Genomic DNA, 19,476 nt, shown 5'->3' on the forward strand with positions numbered 1-19,476 from the left:
TTGGAGAACTGGGAAACAAGCCCCGAAGTGGCATATGCAGCTCGTACATCAGATAAGACAAGTATTGTACATGAAAGAAAATGTAATTGTCTGAGAAGACACCTACTGTGTTATTTAAAGAAGTATGCCATAAATTCTGAAGCCAACAGGAATAGGCATTTAGAAAAAAAGGAAAGAAGGAAAGAAAAAAAAGAGAAGTTTACATGAAATTATTTAAATTTAAAGAACAGAAAGATCACAGTAAAAAAAAAAAAAAAAAAGCAAAAAACAAATCAGAAGATGTGAGATTCTATTTCCCTGTTACCATTTACTAAAGAGTGATCTTGGGTATACTACAAATTGTATAATTACATCATCAGAGTAAGGTTCTTGCTGCCCAACATGGGACAGTAAATATATCAGAAAAGTTCGTTAAATCACATTACATGTTATCTATGTTACATATATTATTTTATTTCGTGTTAGATGCAATGCTATATTCTTCCCCAGTGCAACTCAAGGTCCAAAGCCATTGCATTAGAACCAAAGTCTCCTATGACTAATTGAAATGTTAAAGAAAAGACAAAGTGGCAGGTTAAAAAAAAGTTCTTCCCTTGCATCTAGCTTATCCCTCCCCTCCTCCAGCCTTTGTTGTTCTTATTTATTCAAGAAAGAGAGCATAAGAGCATCTTACTAGCAATGCAGAAAATATGAGCATTTGGGCCGACTGAAAGGGAACAGGGAGAAGGGGGAATCAAGAGGGCGAAGCACGTCATACAATTTTAAAAAATCTAGCTTAGCGTCACCCATGAATATAATTTTGTGTAAATGTGATTTATCAGATATTTAAAACATCCTTGTAAATGTTTCATTTTATTACTTCTAAAGAACCTTTATTCTGATGCTTAAAAATAGTTCAAATTCATGTCAATTTTAAGTTAAGATTTTGGAGGCAATAGAGCGAACACTTTACTGTCTTCCCTGCAGTCAAGTAGAAATCGTTTAGCAGACTGACCCTTTTTAGAGTAAGCTTCCAGCGAGGGTAGTGCTGCCCTCCCAGCAGATGTTCTAACACTGTTGACCTCCCCCGCCCAACACACACACACACACATTTTGTTTCTCATAAGGAGGATTTTGTCTTAGTGACAACAGCTAGCTTCCTGCCAGCACTTTTCATTAAGGTGAGCTTTTCGCCTGCACCCTCATCATCATGTGCCACCGATTTACTGGTAGATTCATGGGCCATTTGCTAACCCACTTGCAAGGCTAGGATGGATCCACCTCGAGCCATTTGATTGCATTTGTAAAATGTACCTTTTCGGCAAGCACTCTTGTTATACCTAAACTTTAAGAGATGTGAGCAAATTTCACAACACTTAGGTCTTTCCTAGTCCGTTTTAACTTCTAACCAGGTCGTCAGTCTAACAAAGCCTAGTTAGTTGGCCAGACCTAGCAGCGCAGAGAGTCTAAGCATCTTCCATTCTTACTTAGGACAGGGCCTTTTGTGTGCACAAGTTCTCACGACTCCCACAACTAGATTAGAAGTTGAGAGAGAATAAAACATCTCCCCAAAAGGTAATCGTAGGAGATGCTTCTAATCAGTGCTGCATCTGATGGGGGCGAGGGGGAGGTAAGAACTGTCCCCAAATGTGGGGCTGGTCACCCTGGGATGCCTGCAGTCCGACGGACAAACCTCTGCCAAGTGGGAAAGAGCCCATTTCCCTCCACCGGGCCCCAGCGTGTGAGAGCAGCAGGGGGATGGGCAGGGGCCATCAGGGGAGAAGTCTCCGGCCTTTCCCCGTCTCTCAACACCATACCTCCCCCACCCCTTCCCCCTTCCCTCCCCCAATCCTAAACAAGCCGGCGGGAGAGGGGCCCCGGGGGCAGGCTGGCCGGAGGCTCGGCCTTTGTGGCTGGCCCTCCCCGGTGGCGGGCGGAGGGGGCGGGGCGCGGCCGGAGACCCTCAGCCGGGGCCTGACCCCCAGGTGCATTGTCCGGCGCGGCCCGCCCTCCCCTCCCCTCCCCTCCCGGGGCCGCGACCCTGTCGCCCGCCCCCTCCCCCAGCGTCTCCCTCCGCGGCCGCGCGGGGCCGGACCAGGGCCAGATGTAGAAAGTAGTCCGCGGCCGGCGGCGGTGCTGTCCACTCCGCGCCCCCCCGCCCCGCCTCACTCCGCCCCCAGCCGGACCCTCCGTCCCCCGCCTCCTGCGAGCGGGGTCCGAGCGCCGGCCGCGCCGCCGCCGCACACCGACACCCGCCGCCCGCGCCGCGCCGGTGCCGAGCGGGAGCCAGGCTGCACGCGGGGAGCTGCGAGGCGGGGCGGGGGCCGGGGCCGGGCGGACAGCGGCTGCGGGGCGGCGGCGGGAGCATGTCCGCGCAGCCCCGCTGAATGGCGCCTTCTTCTCTGCGACCCCGCGCCCGGCCGCGGCCGCCGGGGATGCTGCTGCTCCGCGCGCTGCTGCTGCTGCTGCTGCTCGGCTCGCTCCCAGGTGGGCGCGCTCCCCGCGCTGTGGGCGCGCGTGGCGGGGAGCGGGGGCGCGGGGAGGGGCGGCGGGTCCTCCGCGGCGGCGCTGACCCGGTCCCTGGCTCTTCCCTGCGGCCGGTGGCGGCCGGTGGCGGCCGGTGGCGGGCGCGCGTGGCCGGGGCGCGGGCAGGGCTGGGGAGCCGCGCCGGGCGCGCTCCTCCCGCGGAGCGGCCCCCGGCGCGGGCTGTCCACTCGCGCCCCTTCCTCCCGCGCCATTGTCCGCGCCGGCTGCGCCCTCGCCTCCGCGGCCGGCCCGCCCGCCCTTCCTCCGGGCGCACGTGGCTTTATTTATATTGTCTCCTCGGCGGCGGGCTCGCCGCGCAGGGGCGCCGGGGCTCCGCGGGGCTCTCCGGCTTTGCAGCGGGGACAGCCCCACGTTTTTTTATTGGGGGGGGAGGGGGTTGGGGAGGTGGAGGGAGAGATAAGGTGAACTCAGAGCCCAGGTCCGCACCCCGAGGGCCCCCGCTGTGCAGCATCCGGATGGAGCGAGGGGGGACGGGAGGGGTGCGATGGAGAAAGAAGAGGGTTCCCAGGAGCGGGGGCCCCGCATGTGTGTCCCGGAGGGGCTCAAGGGACCCGAACCTGGGAGGGAGGGCGTCTGTCTAAATAGGATTGATTGCTCGCAGCCAGGTTTTTGGGGGGCAGGGCTGAGGGGTGTCCGGAAAGGAAGAACCCTCCAGACTCCGGGCTCACAGTGCGTGCGCCAACTTGGACGAACTACTAATCTTCCTTTTGTGTCTGTGAGGGTTATCCTCCAAAAGAGAGAAAACGTGCCCAGGGGAGGTGGTGGTTGGAGGAGGGAGAAGTGGTGTTCAGGCGAACGGGTTGTTTTATTTATGGGCAGGTTACCAACCCCGGGCTTACTTTTTTTTTTTTTCCCCTGGAGGAGTTCGTTTCTGTTAGCATGAGAAAGGGATCAAAGTGAGGTTTGCCTCGGAAACACAATGGGCGCCTTCCGGAGCGGCCCTCCCCCGCGCGGGGCAGTTAGGGTCGCTGGCGGCGCCCTGGGCATGCATCAGCAGCGGTCAGCCTTGCTCAGAGACAGAGACCCATCCCAGAGATTTGTATTCAAGGATTAAAAACCATCAGGAGGAAGAGGAAACGTTTTCCCTCCAGACCCCTAACAGTTCACCTCTGGGGGCCCCAGTCAGTATGCAAGACTTGAGCTTTTGCACCGAACTGCAAAGAGGTGACACATGGTATTAGGTGGTCGTAGGATCCCGGAGGGGGGAGAGGGCAATCCGTATACCTAGGATAAAATCTTTCCTCTGCTCTGATAAAAAGTGTACTGGTTGATTAAGCAATCTCTTATCCTTATTAGACAGTAAGGACCAATTAGTCACGCATTTTTCCCCAACAGTAGGCAGTTCAAAAAAAAAAAAAAAAAAAAGAAAGAAAGAAAGAAAGAAAGAAAAGGGGGGAAAAAAAAAAGTTTCCTAATCCGATCACCCACTGAGTACAAGCAGCAAGAGTTACCAACTTTTCAAAGTCAACTGTCTGTCCTTTAACTATCTGCCTGACTCTGGAGACATGAAGTCAGGGGGTCTGTTTTTCCAAGAGCTGAGACAGAGTCCTTGGAGTAAGAAGGGCAGATGTAAAAATGCAGACGTGTCATTTGTCACTAAAGATGAACTCTCTTCTCAAAAGGAGTAGGTGCCAGGGCTCCAAAAACACTTCAAGGGATGAGGAAATAAACTTGCTTGTTCACAGAGTTGGAGTTTTGCTAATGATTTCTTGTAAAATTAGACTTTTACGACTTACTCTGTTCAAGATCTTTTTGACAAGCTTGTAAAAAAGGAGCAACAGCTTGTGCTCAGGGGTTCTCCTGATGATTTTGAAACTCTAGCAAGAAACTCGAGAACAGAATTCTTACAAGGCATAGACGTGATGGAAATCTCCCCCATGCTTTTAGTAAAGATGTTGTAAAAGGTGATATTTCTGATTTGTTGAAAAGGCTTGCTGAAACTTAGATGATTATGGTAAGAGGTTTGTGAGTTAACTAGTACGGTTTGTTAAGCTTTGCTTTATTACACCCTGAAGTGTGTTTTACAATTGTGTGTTAAGAAATGATGTTATACCTATAATCTGGATGTACCTTCCCCCCTTTTCGTTATAGGAATGTGGTGCTTTAGCGAACTGTTTTTTGTAAAGGAACCACAGGATGTAACTGTCACGAGAAAGGAGCCAGTCCTGTTAGATTGCCAGGCTCACGGAGAAATACCTATTAAGGTCACGTGGTTGAAAAACGGAGCAAAAGTGTCTGAAAATAAACGGATCCAGGTCCTGTCGAACGGCTCTTTATACATCAGTGAGGTGGATGGCAAGCGAGGAGAGCAGTCGGATGAAGGATTTTATCAGTGCTTGGCAATGAACAAATACGGGGCCATTCTCAGTCAAAAAGCTCATCTGACCTTATCAAGTAAGTCTTTCAGTTCTTCATTGTTTTTCATTGCTATACTTTGATAATTTCTCGAACCATGGATATGCCAACCCCAAGGTCGTATAAACATTAGGAGTTTTCCTGGAGATACTAGTTGATGCCAAGAAAAGGCATGCAGAAAAATCTGAGGGGAAAAATGTAAATTCAACTGAGTGAGTACAAAAGTTTTAAAATTAGGTTTAGAACATGAAAACCTGTAGAGGTGGCTTTATGTAAATTTAAGTGTTTCACTATGAGGAGAGTTGAGAGTAAAAGTTTGGCCAACACAACAGCCATTGTTCTAAAAATCGAGTCCTTTGTAAAAGAATAATTGAATTTTTAAAATTACTAGCAAACCTTTCTGCTTTGCAAATGGCCCTGGAGTGCTAAATCTTCCTTACAGCTCCACCTTCCCTTGCTCTGACCTGCTGGCTCTAAGATCACCCATGTTGCTTTTAATTGTAAGCGAGGGCATTGGTCAGTAACTCTCAAGCCTTTGAAGTATTCCTGGTCTTTTCCTGCTGAGAGAGAGAGAGAGATTAAGGCCATTTCCATATTATGCCTAATGGACTTAAACCAGATCTGCTCACCTTTTTCCAGTTGTCATAAAGTTTGCTGTCTAATGATTTCCTTTGTATTAACAGCCCCATCAGATCAACCATCTGTCCAGGAGATCCATTGCTTGGAGGTTGACCTGATGACTGTTGGGTGGAAAGATAGGTCTAAGACAGGGTACTCCGTGTTCCCTCTGAGGCTTTCCACCTCTTCAGGTGACCAGACACTGCAGCACTGCACTGTCACAGACATTTAAAGCTTAAACACACACACACACCCACACACAACTATATCTTTTAAAAAGTTCTATAGGCATCCTACTTACATGCTTTTATTGATCCACCAAAAAAAAAAAGAAAATAGATTCTGCATTATACTTTCAAACTGATCGTTTAAAAGATGAACAATAGGAAGAGGGAGCTCTTGACATCAAGGCATAATCTTCAGGAAATAGTTTCGTCAAAGTCTACGCAGTTTGAATTTAGGAAGCTATTGGCAGGGGTTTCCTAGGTGATTTTATTGTAACTGTCGATGGCCATATTTATGTCTGATTCATTTAGCAGTTTATTTTATTTATACAATAATTGTAGAAAATAAATTGTAAGCAAAGATGTTTTTATATTGAAATATGCCAGAAAATAGAGAAGTTTCCAATTATAGTCTTTCCCCTCCAAGAATAACATAGACCTGAGAAAATTTCTGATAAACATTTGTTTGTTTATTTATTGCTGTAATCATTGGCCAGTAATTATTTTTGTTGTTGCTGAGTAATGGTTTTTCTGTGTTGTACTGTTTTCAGGAGAGTGTGCTTTTTCTATTATGTTCTCTTCATTTAACTTTTGTATAACGTAGAATTGTTTTTTGAGAGCTGTAACTTTTCTTTCTTACTGGGTTTGGGGAAATCATGTGTTTTCAAACCCAGAATGTGTAACTGGTATTACCTTGCCTGAGAGGAGAAGGGCAAGATGGATAGGTGGGTGGGCCTTGGGAAGATGAGGCATTTGTCAGGACCACAGCTTACCTCCAGGACCTCCTGGCAGCCTGGCAGAATTCAGGGGGCCCCAGCAATACTACGGGAGCACACAGCTTTCAGACGTCATAGTCTGAACAGCGAAATAAATGTTAGTAACAGCAAAACGCGTATTAGTATTGGCTTGTTTAATGTCTTTTAAAATTTTGTACTAAATATTTAGTTACCTGTGAATCATTTTGAAGGCTCCTATGAAGTATTCAATAGTAAATACCAAAATTCATATTGTAAATACCAAAAACTTTCTAATGGAACTATTTAGAACATTGCTTTGCTGTTAAGCATCAACTGTAGTCAGTTATAAGGACCCCTCTTTTCATATGCGTACATTTTATATAACTCTGAGAAGGTATTTTGCTAGAAATTGCATTTAGTATTGTAGATTTAAAATAAGAAATGCAGAGCAGGTTTAGATTTTTCTTCAGTAATCAGAGGTTTCTTAGAGACTCTGAACTCACCAAATAGTTCTGATATCTAAGAAGCCAGTGCCCAATGACTTTATCCTGTGTTCAGGGTAAAGCTATAATACATATTAAACAGGAACAGAATAGGCATTAAGTGGACATTCTGTGTGTGTGTGTGTGTGTGTGTGTGTGTGTGTGTGTTTAAGCTAGTTCTCTCCTAGTTATTGATAGCAGCAGGGTGCAAGTATGTTCTTTTTATTTTCTGGTCAAAGATTTTTGTCAGCAAGCATTGGTTCAGATGTGTAATAATAATACAGCACCTGGAAATCTAAAACTTTAATCTGGGAAGTTTTAGATTTTTTAACACGGAGGCAATCAAGTCTTGGTTTCTAAACTTAGGAACGAGAAGCTGAAAGTTGCACTCTAGGCAAGAATTCCATTATTCATGTGTAAATTAGGAATTCACAGGGTTAAAAGGTTAGAAACTGGCCAGGATGAGGTTTACCCTTGTGATAAAGAGCAGATGACCCTCATTCATTGGCCCAGGCTTTCATGTAGCTCTTCTGCAAAGTTAGCTATTGCCAAGGATTGTTCTGGAGGAATGCAGAAATTCAAATGTGAGCAGGCCTTTCCTTTAGTGTCACCGCGGAGCCTTATCTCCCAAGCACATCAGAGCCTGCTGCGGGGACAAGGTTCCTCCCGAGGCCAGGGGCTTTGCTTTCCTGTGGCTCACCCAAGCACAAAAGAACCCGTCTAATTTGGTTTATCTAGAGGAAAGTATAGGGTTAAAGTAATGTTTGGTGGTTGTTGCTTTAAACGAAGGTAATCCTTTTTTATTGATAGCCGTTTTGGCTGCTTTACATTTTCACGTGATCGGAATGGAAAGGGGAGTGAGTGATGTGGGAGACGCTTTTTCTGGCTGTATACAATAGTAAGAGCCAGAGGATTAAACCATTTCCTATACATTTCCATATTTTAAACTTTAGGCAAATCAAATGTTCACATCCATGGATGCCCAGTCTTCCCGAGGTAAATAACGTAAATGCTTTGAGAAGTTAAGAAATAATGTGTGGATACCCTGATGTTTCTTGAATTCTCCATGTCGAGTAAGATGAATTTCATAGGAAAGCATTAGTGTGGTAAAACGGTCTCGTATTTCAACAAGTTTAAATTAAGATAAGAGACATTCGAGAGAGGCAGAGGAGGAGGAGGCGGGTTGTATTCTGTGATGTGTAAAAGACGGGCTGTAAGCTAGTGATTGAGCAGGAAGCTGGTGGTTTATTTCCTTTCCATAAAAGGTGGAAAATTGAAGTCTCAGCGCAGAGGGAAAGAGAACATAAAGCTGGCTTATATTTTGTAGGTTTTTTAGGGCTGTTCACTTGGATGGGAAACAATTTTTTTTTAAGTGAGCATTTATTTGTAGCTGGAAGACCATAGGAATTTTAACCTCATGATGGTTCCCCTCCCCCCCCAAAAAAAGGTTGGGGTTAGTTTTGGCATTCTTAAAGTTGTTGGGGGAGGGAGGGCATTTCTATAACTTTAAAAGGATGTTGATTGTTTTCCATGAATAAAATGTTTGCCATTCAGTTTAAATTGAGATTAAACTTGAATTTTATTTCTTTGAATGAGATGAATGAAAAACTGTCCTGTGAATGTGGTTGCTATCTTAAAGAGTAATATATATACATTATTGCCCAAAGTTGAACTTAAAATGTGAAGTTAAAATACATTAAAAACATATGTTAAAAAGAAAGGATGGTGGGCAGTATATTGAAAAGAGAAAGATAAAAACGAGACTGTTAGTCACAATTTTGAATTTTATTAATATTCTTGGACCCAAGATTTTGCCACTTTTTATTGAGATTTGTACATGCTGTAAAGGACAGAGTGTTAACCTGTGTGCACAGTCACCTCAAATTATGTCTTAATTCAAGAGTGCTAACACAAAATAAAAAGTCATTTGGTTTTGGAAAAGTAAGACAGAACTGAGGTATTTAGAGACATCAATCTGGCAGCACTGTAGGTAAGGTTCAGCTTTCTGCGATCCAAGAAAAATTATCTTGAAAGAGAGGGGGTATGGTTCAAAAGTACATGTTTAACTTAAAACTGACCATCTTAAAACAGCCTAAGCTAACTCAGGGAAGTAAAAGCACTTATGGTTCTACAGCCTTCTTTACAGTGACACTTGGTGCTTAGAGTCTGTCTCCTTAAAAGGTTTATCAGGTACCTGATAATCACTGGGTAATGGAACCAGTTTTTCCCACTTTGCAGTTGATTAGTGAGGATCATTTCTCATCTGAAGAAATGTGTAACACTATCTCACTGTTTTTCACAGTTGTTGGAAATTTTATTTTTTAATGAAGCAGAGCCCCCTGAGGGGTGGAGTTATAATTTGTATGGTGTATGTGTGTGTGTGTGTGTGTAAATTTGTTATATTGTGTCTGCCCAGCTTTTTAATGGAGTTTTGAAGGGCATTGGTATGTCCCTCCTTTTGCCAACTATCTCTGATGACTCCAGAGAAAGGGTCTCACTTAGATCATTTGTTTGCTCAGGGATTTGATGTCATTGCTCCTGAATTTAACAGCTGGGCCTATTGATGAAGTCCAGAGCAATTTTAAAGAATGGCAGAAAACAAATATTTTAACCAGGGTTTTAGGTTGAAGGAGGTTTTCAATTAATAAAGCAATGCATCTGAAGTTCCTTTTTTGAGATCCCTCACTAATATTCTTGACTACAATTTTGAGAGATGATATTTATCTATCAGAAGCATAGTCACTAAGGATCGAGTACTTTCAGCTTTTAAACTGGCAATTACTACTTAATTTTTAAAATTGATTTTAGAGAGAGGGGGAAAGGGGAGAGAGAGAGAGAAACATCAATTTGTTGTTCCACTTATTTATGCATTCATTGGTTGATTCTTATATGTGCCCTGACCTGAGATTGAACCCACAACCTTGTCATATGGAGAGGATAGTCTCAACAACTGAACTACCCTGGCCAGGGCCTGACAATTAGCATTGATATGAAAAATAATCAATAGTGTTGAGTGAGTCAGTTTGTGGAGGGTCATACTTGAAGCAGCTACGATTTTTTTTAAGAGGAACCCTAAAAATTGTACCCCAAATTAAGCTTACATTGTCAAAACTATTTTAACGCTTCTGGGAATTTATAGTGTCCAGACTTTTTATAGAAGCATTCTTTAAAGTTGTTTAAATCTTGGTAATTAAGAGAGGAAGAAGACAATTGTAATCGTTGCAGCAATATTGGCGTAGCCCTCACATGGTGATCTGCACAGAATAAACTCACGGTTGAGAGTTGACAATGGTGATGTGCAAAAACAGTAAAAAATGTACCAGATCACCCTCAGTGGCTGAGATTCTGGAGCCAAGGGAACTGCTGTGGGGATATGTACTGCAGAGGATAAAGGCGTCATCCGCACAAAGGTTTCCGACACTAATCTGACAAATACTTTCCTGACTTTCACATTCCCTGTCCTTCTCTTTAACCTCTGATTCTCAGAAACTGCTTTTGATGAGCTTTAAAAGTCAAATTCTCATAGACTGAGCAGAAGGCATGAGTTAAAAGTGTTTGTTCTCTCAGTTTCTGGAGGGTTTGCCCTTTTCTATATATTTTTTTATAAGCTGCATTTATAATGGCTAGATTAGTTGACTGTTGGAGAATGCAATCATTGTTCAGGGTTCTGATTTCAAACACTGGGCTTAGTTCTTTGAAAAGGAAAAGTTTGTTGTTGTTGGGTTGTTGTTGTTTTTTTCACTTTGTGAAACTACAGTAATTGCTGTTTAGAACACTATGAGGTGTTTTTTTGTTTTGTTTTGTGTGTGTGGTTTTTTTTTTTTTTTAATGATTCTGCTTTACATAGACTAATTTCTCTAAATCAATTTTATTCTTTTTGAATAATCCTCCTAAATAGCCTTTTTATGATCTTGTAGTATTTTTAGTGCTGCTAAGAGTGGATTTTCTATTCTACCAACACTTTACTCCTCCCCCAATAATAAAATAACATAAGGAAGAAATATTTCTTGTGGATTACATTTTCAGGTTTCTCAACCTGCAGGTGGCATGGGGCATAGTGATTCTTCACTGGGGAGACTGTTGGGTGCAGCCTGTACATACCAGGTGCCTCATCGCAGTTCTGACCATTTTTAAAAAGCGTTTTGGAGGTAAAATCAGCCCTGGTTGAGAACCACTGATGTTTCTGAAAATAATAGAGAACTTATTTCCAAGTCATACTGTGGCCATTAATCATTTTAACAGTTTCTGCCTTTTGCTTGATATTTTACTTGATATTTACTGCTAAATGTATTTATTAGAGAAGTATTTGCCATTTTTAAATATTGCCAGATTTTTAAAAGATGTGTTTGGGTCTTTGTCTGAATTGGAGTGATATTGTCGCTTTAACCCCCCCCCCCTTTTTTTTTTCCACACACACTTGGTACATTGAAAATTATTGGGAGTTCACCCTTCTGTGGTTCCATTCATTCTGATTTCAATATTTTAGCTCTTTTGGGGCGGATATCTAGTCTAAGAGTAAATGCAAATTTTATTTCACCCTGATTGTGCAAGCACCTTTTATTTTCTTGACGTGATGGACACCATCGTTGAAAAGATATGAGAAATCTCCATGTGTGGTAAGTGTTAAAGAACATCCATTGTGATGCTCTGCATGGGGAGAAGTAAAACTGTATGTGATTAACAGCCCAGGGAATAACATTTGCTGTGTGGTAGGTGGTTTGTTGGGTGAATGGTTAACAGAAATCTTTTCAGCTAATTCAATGGCACCATAGACTTACTTTGGGCAGAAGCAATTTAGCTTCCTGCAGATAATGTTGTTACGATGGTGGCGTCTTGAGAGGGCATCCAGGGGTGACTACAGGGGGAATAATTAGACACTGATGTACATTAATTAGAATATAGAAAGCTGCAGGGACATTTTTGACCGGTTATTATTGAAATATTGTCTTAGATTATTTAATAGTAGTGGGCAGGGATTTCATAGTCTTCATCTTTCCCAAGATATCACTCTTTGTGTGTGCTTCGGTTTTGGTTAGTTATTTGTGCTAGGAAAAGCTAGGAATTTTGCTACCTGTAATGGACCACCTGTAGAAGCCATTGGTCACTGGTGGCCCAACTGGCAAGTTGAGATGGAAGAAAGAGGAAGCATAATATTGGAATAAGTGGCTCTTATGCTGAGCAAGGCTCGCTGAAACCATAGTACCCTGTGTTCTACTCCAACAAAATACTTCGAGTAGAGCAAATCATCAAAACAAAAGAGGGGAATGCACATTTTTTCTTATAATTAGGAAAATAGTGTCTATGTCAAAATAGAATTTTAATGTTCTTGAGTTCTTGTAGTTATTTCATAAAGAAATTATGAAATTGATAACTGCCAATATTTGATAAATCGTCTTAGTGCTGCCACATTTTTTTTTTATTGAGTTGCTAGGAGCTTCTGTGGAAAAGCAGAAAGAATGACAAAGAGGAGAGTCAAGCATTAATTTTTTATCCATTGCTGGTGACTTACATGACTGCAGAGCAGGACTGGGGAGCGTCTGGCCCATGGAGTGTATAAGGCCTGAGAAATCATTTGGTCTGGCCATGCAGGCTAATTTTTAAGTTAGTAATTTTGCATGGCTCACGAATGACGTTATAAATATCTAAATAGCCCTTGGCAGAAAAAAGGTTCCCCACCCAGCTTTAGCCTAATCACTTAATTATCCTGATCCTTGTCCTATCTATAAAAATGGGTAGCTGGCCTTAGCCAGTTTGAATCAGTGGGTAGAGTGTCAATCTGTGGACCAAAGGGTCCTGGGTTCGATTCCACAGTTGCAGGCTCCTCCTTGGCCCAGGCACTGGCCAGGGAGCATGCAGGAGGCATCTAATCAATGTGTTTCTCTCACATCGATGTTTCTCTCTGTCTTTCCCTCTCTCTTCCACTCTCCCTAAAAATCAATGGAAAACTATCCTCCGGCGGGGATTAACAAAACAAATAAAAAACGGGTAGCTGGAAAAATAAGGAGATGGCTGTTGAACAATATAGTGTCTGTAATTTTAAGTAAATGACCAATAAATTATATTTTATTATATTTTTATTATTTTTATAAGACTTATGTCCAATCACTTTGCAAGAGAATCATTTAAGTCATTGAGAAAAAAATGTTTAAAGCTTGGCTATTATTTAACTTGATACTTTTAAGAATTCATACTTTAGCTGCGAACCTATCTTAAATCTGTATGATCATTGGAACCAGTATTATTTTTAAGAGCCTTGAAAAATAAAGTTACATTGTCTGAGATTGGACAGTTCAGGATAGTTGTGCTGCTTTGAAGGTTGTCATAGTGTCTGAGGGTATAACTCTACAAATTTATGTCTGGTTCTGCTAATAATTAATAGCGTATTCTGATGTTTATAAGCCCGATAGTTAAAAAAATAGTGCTGATTTCATTTTAAGAGTTTTGCTAAACTCTCTTGAGGAGGGAGTGTTTTATCAGAAGTAGATTATGCAGGCTCCCCACCACTGCCACCAACTCTTATTAAGAAAGATAAAGTTTAATCTCTCCCTCCCCCCTCCCCCCCAGCTTTCAAGCTGAATTAGCTCCAGTCCCTCTGATTGGATTTACAGTAACTTCAATTAAAACATTGACCTCGGTATAGACACTTAATAGGGGGAAAATGCTTTGATGTTGGTATTGCCATTTTGGTATTTCTTTTTAACAAGGCGATTGAGCTACAGCTTTTCTTACAATCAAACGTGTTTAGTACTTTCTTAATAATAATTTACATTTTATATGTTCAAGAAAGCCACATTTTTATGCTCTGACAGTGATACTTTTTAAAAATTGATTTGAGAAAGAGAGGGGAAGGGAGAAGTGGAGGAGAGGGAAGGAGGCAGGGAAGGAAATGGTCGGGGGAGAGATTTATTGTTCCACTTATTTATACATTTGCTGGTTGATTCTTGTCTGTGCCCTGACTGGAGATTGAACCTACAACCTTGGCGTATTGGGATGACACTCTAACCAACTGAGCTACCCGGCCAGGGCTGACAGTAAGTTTTAACATACTGTTATGTGCGGGATGAACTTCAGTAAAACAATATTACCAAAAGTTTTACCAAAGGGATTTTAAAACTTATCCCAGTGATGAAATATGATTCTTTCAAAGCCTGCAAGTACCTTTACCTGGATGATTTACATTTTTAGAAATCTGTGATGATTAATACATGTAAGGAAGTATATAGACAGAAGAAACCTTGTGAAATTTCACCTTTCTGAAGTTTGTCAAGTTTAATCTTCAGCTCACCAGGTGTCAGTTAGAAAGCTCTGCTATTCAGGGAGAGAATTTTACTGTTAGCAGGTGGTATAATCAGAAATCATGACGGATCCACAAAGAGGTGACCAGTTTCTTACCAAATGGAATTGACTACCGTTCTTTATTTATTTAAAAAATATGAAGTTAGCCCTGGCCAGTGTGACTCAGTTGGTTGGAATATTGTCTTGTACACCAAAAAGTGGTGGGTTCGATTCCTGGGAAGGGTACATTCCTAGGTTGTGGGTTCTATCCCCAGTCAGGAGGCTGCTGATTGATGTTTATCTCTCATATTGATGTTTCTTTCTCTCCTTCCTGTCTCCAAAAAAATAAATAAAGCACGTGCTTGGTGTGGATTATATATATATGTGTGTGTGTGTGTGTGTGTGTGTGTGTGTCTGACTTGATAATTGTGTAACTTAACCTTTTATTACTTTACTTGTATAGGGCTTTATTGTTGATGATGTAGTAAATAGGTGATCATCCCATATAATAAAAGAGTAATATGCAAGTTGACCGTAACTCCAACACACAATATGGCTGCCCCCATGTGGACATAAGATGGTTGCCACAAGATGGCCGGCAGGGAAGGGCAGTTGTGGGCAATCAGGCTAGCAGGGGAGGGCAGTTAGGGGCAATTAGGTATGCAGAGGAGGGCAGTTAGGGGAGACCAGGCATGCAGGGGAGAACAGTTGGGAGGGACCCAGGCCTGCAGGGGCGGACAATTAGGAGCGAACAGGCTGGCAGGGGAGAGCATTAGGGGTGACCCGGCCTACAGGGGAGGGGTCCTAAGTAGGACATCCGCTGAGGGCTCCCAGTATGTGAGAGGGGGCAGACTGAGCTGAGGGACCCACCCCCCACTGCATTTTTTTGCACCGGGCCCCTAGTTTTGAAATAAAAGTGTTAATGTGTTTTAATTTTTATTGTCCTTAACACCTTGAGGAACTAAGTTTCTTGCCTGTAACCTCAATGCAGGGAGAGCGAGCCCCAGTCCTTTTGGAGACTCAGCATTTGCTGATATATCTGTCCAAATGGAAGTTGGCTGTAAAGCAGTGATTTTCAGTGTCTGGTTAAACAGAGCCTGCAATGGAATGAGGCTTTAGGCCTTGGCAGGGGCAGAGCCAGTGATCAGAGGAAGCTGAGGGGCCCTGCCCAGACCCCAAAGCTTGGCCAGAGGCTTGGGGCCTGGGCAGGGGCAGAGCCCGAGATGGGAGGGAGTTGGGGGGCCCCAAGGCTTTAGGCCGCGGTAGGGGCGGAGCCAGAGATCTGAGGCGATAGGTGTGTACTACAGAGGAAACACCTTTTCTGACCGCTCATTGGCTAAGCTTCCTGTATGCCACTGGTAATATTTTAGTAACTAGGGCATAAGAATCCAAAAAGGTGATCTAGGCCTTTCCCACCACACTGCTGGAGAAAAAAACAAAGGTCTGCTGCTGGGAGGCTAAGAAATGTCATATCCTGCCCTAGCCAGTTTGGCTCAGTGGATAGAGCCTCAGCCTGCCAACCGCAGGGTCTGGGTTCGATTCTGATCAAGGGCATGTACCTAGGTTGCAGGCTCCTCCTTGGCCCGGGCCCAGGTCAATGCTTATGCAGGAGGCAACCAATCAGAGTGTTCCTGTCACTTTGATGTTTCTCTCTGTCTTTCCCTTTCTCTTCCACATTCTCTAAAAATCAATGGAAACATATCCTCAGGTGAGGACAAAAAAATAAAGAAATGTCATATCCTATGAAAGACACATCTTGAAAATGCCTAAAGAAAGTTGTCATTTTTTCATGGTGAAGGAACTGGAGTCCCTGTTGGTGAAAACACCTGGGTGGCTGCAGTGACTGGCAGTGGCTGCAGCAGTGGGGTGATGGGGCTGGCGCCTTCCCCTGATGAGCCTGGTTGTCTCCCATGAAGGAAGGCGGGACTGGGGCTTAGATTTATTTGATTATCTAATTTGCTGGTATACAGTTGTTCATAATCTCTTATAATGTTTTTTCTTTATTTCTGTAAGATTGGTGGAAATGTCCCCAATTTCATTCTTATTTTAGTTATTTGTGTATTCTCTCTTTTTTCCCTTTGTCAGTCTAGCTAAAGATTTGCCAATTTTATCTTTCCAAAGAACTATTTTTTTGTTGTTGATTCCCTCTGTTGTTTTTTTTCTATCCTCTTAATTCATTTACCTCCACTCTAATTTTTATTTTCTTCCATTTTCTAGCATTGGGTTTAGTTTTATTTTTTCTAATTCCTTGAGATGCAGTTTAGGTTATTGATTTGTGGTTGTGTGTGTGTGTGTGTGTGTGTGTATTTAATGTAGAAATTTGCAGCTACAGTTCTGCTTCCACCAAAACACTTTAAGTTTTGATATGTTGTATTTTCATTTTTGTTTGTCTCAAAAGTATTTTCTAATTTTTCTGTGTGTTTGATTTCTTTCTTGACCAATTGGTTAAGACTGTGTTGTTTAATTTCCACATATGTGTGAGTTTTTTAGTTTTCCTTCTGTGCTTTTACATCTAGCTTTATTCCTTTGTGATTGGAGAAAATTCTTTGAATGAATTTAATCTTAAAAATTGTATTGAGACTTGTTTTGTGGCCTAACATATGATCTATCCTGAAGAATATTTCATGTGTATTTAAGGAGAATGTGTGTTTTATCTTGTTGAGTAGTGTCTTTTGTGTATAGCGTTTCTGAAGGACAGTTTTATTGGATATAGAATTCTTGGTTTATAGTATTTTATGTCACTTTAAATATGTCATCTCACTGTCTTGTGGTCTCCATAGTCTCTGATGAGAAATCAGCTGTTAATGTTTTGGAGGAATAAGTATCTGACAAGTCTTTTCTCTCTTGCTGTTTTCAAGATTCTCTCTTTGCCTTTGTCTTGTTAATAATTTGATTATAAACCTATTTTTTATTAATTTATTCTACTGAACTTTTTAGATTCATTTCTCTTATCAAATTTGGGAAGTTTTTAGTGATTATTCAAAGGTTCTTGGTACCCCATGCTCTCACCGTACTCCTTCTGGTCTGTTCATTGGTGTCCCGTAGGCTCTGTTTGCCCATATTCTTGCAGATCATTATATTTTTTTTCTAATGGCTTTTATTTTTGTCTTGTCTTTTGTGTTTTTAAACATTTTAAATCCTTATTTCACAGTGTGCTTCAACTGTACTGTTATCTCAAACTTATAATACCTGATGCTTTTCCCTTATAGTGTGATTTCATCTTCAGCAAGGCTTATTAATACATGCTACGTAATGGAAGTGTTTACTTCTGTTTGGTGCCCCACAGTTTCACTGGTCATGGACAAATTTGGGGGTTAGTCCTTGGCTGCTCTGCATTAGTTGTATAAATTTAGAATCTACACAAGTGTGTGATATAGGCCATGATGTTCGTCACGAGAAAACTGTCTTCTCTTTCAGGATAAAGCCTCCTTGTTGCTAGTTTTGCTGGTAGGCGAATGTTTCTACAGACCTTTTCTCCAAGTGCTTTCAGGTCTCAGTGAACCGTGTTTTGATGAAACAAATCACTTCCTCTTTGAAGAAGCCTCTAGTTCCTATAGCCACCTCTGGGCCACCATGCCATCAAGCCAGAGTTAACTGCTCTAATCTTGTCCTTAAAGTTTTGTTAGTGGTGGTGATGATGTTTTTAATATGTTCAATGGCACATTCTATGTGTCTGTAGTGAGAGAAGTATCTGTGTTTATCCAGACTTCCGTCTTGCAGGATCTAAAATAAAGATGGAGTCTGGAAGAATCATTTCCTACCTGCCTGATCATTGAGGACTTAGTTCTTAACTTTCCAATTTCACTTCTCTGTATAATTCTGTCTCTCTTTATTTTAATCCTCAGTAACCCTCCCAATACATTTTTCACTTCTCTGTATAATTCTGTCTCTCTTTATTTTAATCCTCAGTAACCCTCCCCAATACATTTTTGTCTTCCCTCATTGCCTTAACCCGGTGCTAGTTAATGGAGTTTTTCAATGACCTTGACTGATATTCCCTTCTGCCAGAGCACCCAGGAAAATGCTTGGCACATTGTAGACACTAAAATACTGACTGACTGATTGAAAATTCTATATTTAGGCATATTTCTGACTTGGCACAGTTATTCCTTTCTCAAAAAAAAAAAATTTATTAAAAGCATATTCTGCTAGGTCCTGAGAATGCCACAATTAATAAAAAACAAACAACAGCATCAAAAAAAGAAAACCAAACCCAAAAAACAATCTCTGACATCAATGATAGCTTAGTGGGGATAAGGGAAAGGGAGAAGTTCAGGATGATGTTAATATTTCTCGTTTGGGTGACTTGGTAAATGGTGGTGCCACCAACTAAAATGGAGAACACAGGACGAGGAGCTAAGATAAGGAACAAGGTTATGTGTTTGGCTTGGGCAGTGTTCATTTAAGGTGCCTGTGAGATGTCCAGGTGAAGCAGTCTAGCAGGTGGTCCAAGAGACCAGTTAGGAGTCAGGAAAGGCATGACCAAGAGGTACCGAGTTGAGTATCACCAGGACTGACTGAGGTGGAGTTAACACAAGTCTTGCTTTTGAGCAGGATGAGTGTACAGTCAAGAAGCATGGGCAGCCAACAGAGACAAAACAATTGCCAGAAAAGTGGGTAGAAAACCAGTGAAGGACAGAAATCACAGAAGCCAAGAGAGACGTTTCAAAGAGTTTATGAAACAACCTCAGATACAACAAAGAGTTTCAGTAAGGCAAGACTTGAAAAATATCCTTTGTGCCAGGAAATTTATAGATCATTTAAATCTTAGAGGAGTTTCATTAGAGTGAGAACAAGCACAGATTTTGGGGGCACTGAATTTTGCCTAAACTTAACAGTGGAATAAATAATGCTATACTGAAATACCATTTTATATTTTCCTGAAACTTACCAATGTCATGGATACAATAAGAAAATTTAGTTATTTAACTAGTATAAATAATTAAATTGCTATTATATTTTTTCTGAAATAACTGTTAAACTTGTACAGTTCAGCCTAGAGGAACATACTCTTTAAATAACAATTCACCAGGCGGTATGACTCAGTGGTTGAGCATTAATTGATCTATGAACCAGGAGGTCATAGTTCAGTTTCCAGTCAGGGCACATGCACATGCACACTTGTCCCTGGTAGGAAGCATGCAGGAGACAACCAATCAATGATTCTCTCTCATCATTGATATTTCTACCTCTCTCTCCTTTTGTTTCTCCTTCCCTCCCTCCCTCTCTTAAATCAATAAAAATATTAAGTAAATAACA

General features: G+C 42.0%; 1 protein-coding gene across 1 annotated transcript in view; it reads left to right on the forward strand.

Annotated features, from left to right (window-relative positions):
• Positions 1 to 4,615: 4,615 nt before the first annotated feature.
• PRTG (protogenin) overlaps positions 4,616 to 19,476 on the forward strand; it is a 119,551-nt gene continuing 104,690 nt past the window's right edge. The window contains exon 1 of the mRNA XM_045582288.1: positions 4,616 to 4,920. Coding sequence (XP_045438244.1) covers positions 4,620 to 4,920 — 301 coding nt within the window. The 5' untranslated portion in view covers positions 4,616 to 4,619. The remainder of the gene's footprint in view (positions 4,921 to 19,476) is intronic.

Source organism: Pipistrellus kuhlii, unplaced genomic scaffold, assembly GCF_014108245.1.
Source record: "Pipistrellus kuhlii isolate mPipKuh1 unplaced genomic scaffold, mPipKuh1.p scaffold_m20_p_1, whole genome shotgun sequence".
Classification (NCBI taxonomy): Eukaryota; Metazoa; Chordata; class Mammalia; order Chiroptera; family Vespertilionidae; genus Pipistrellus; species Pipistrellus kuhlii.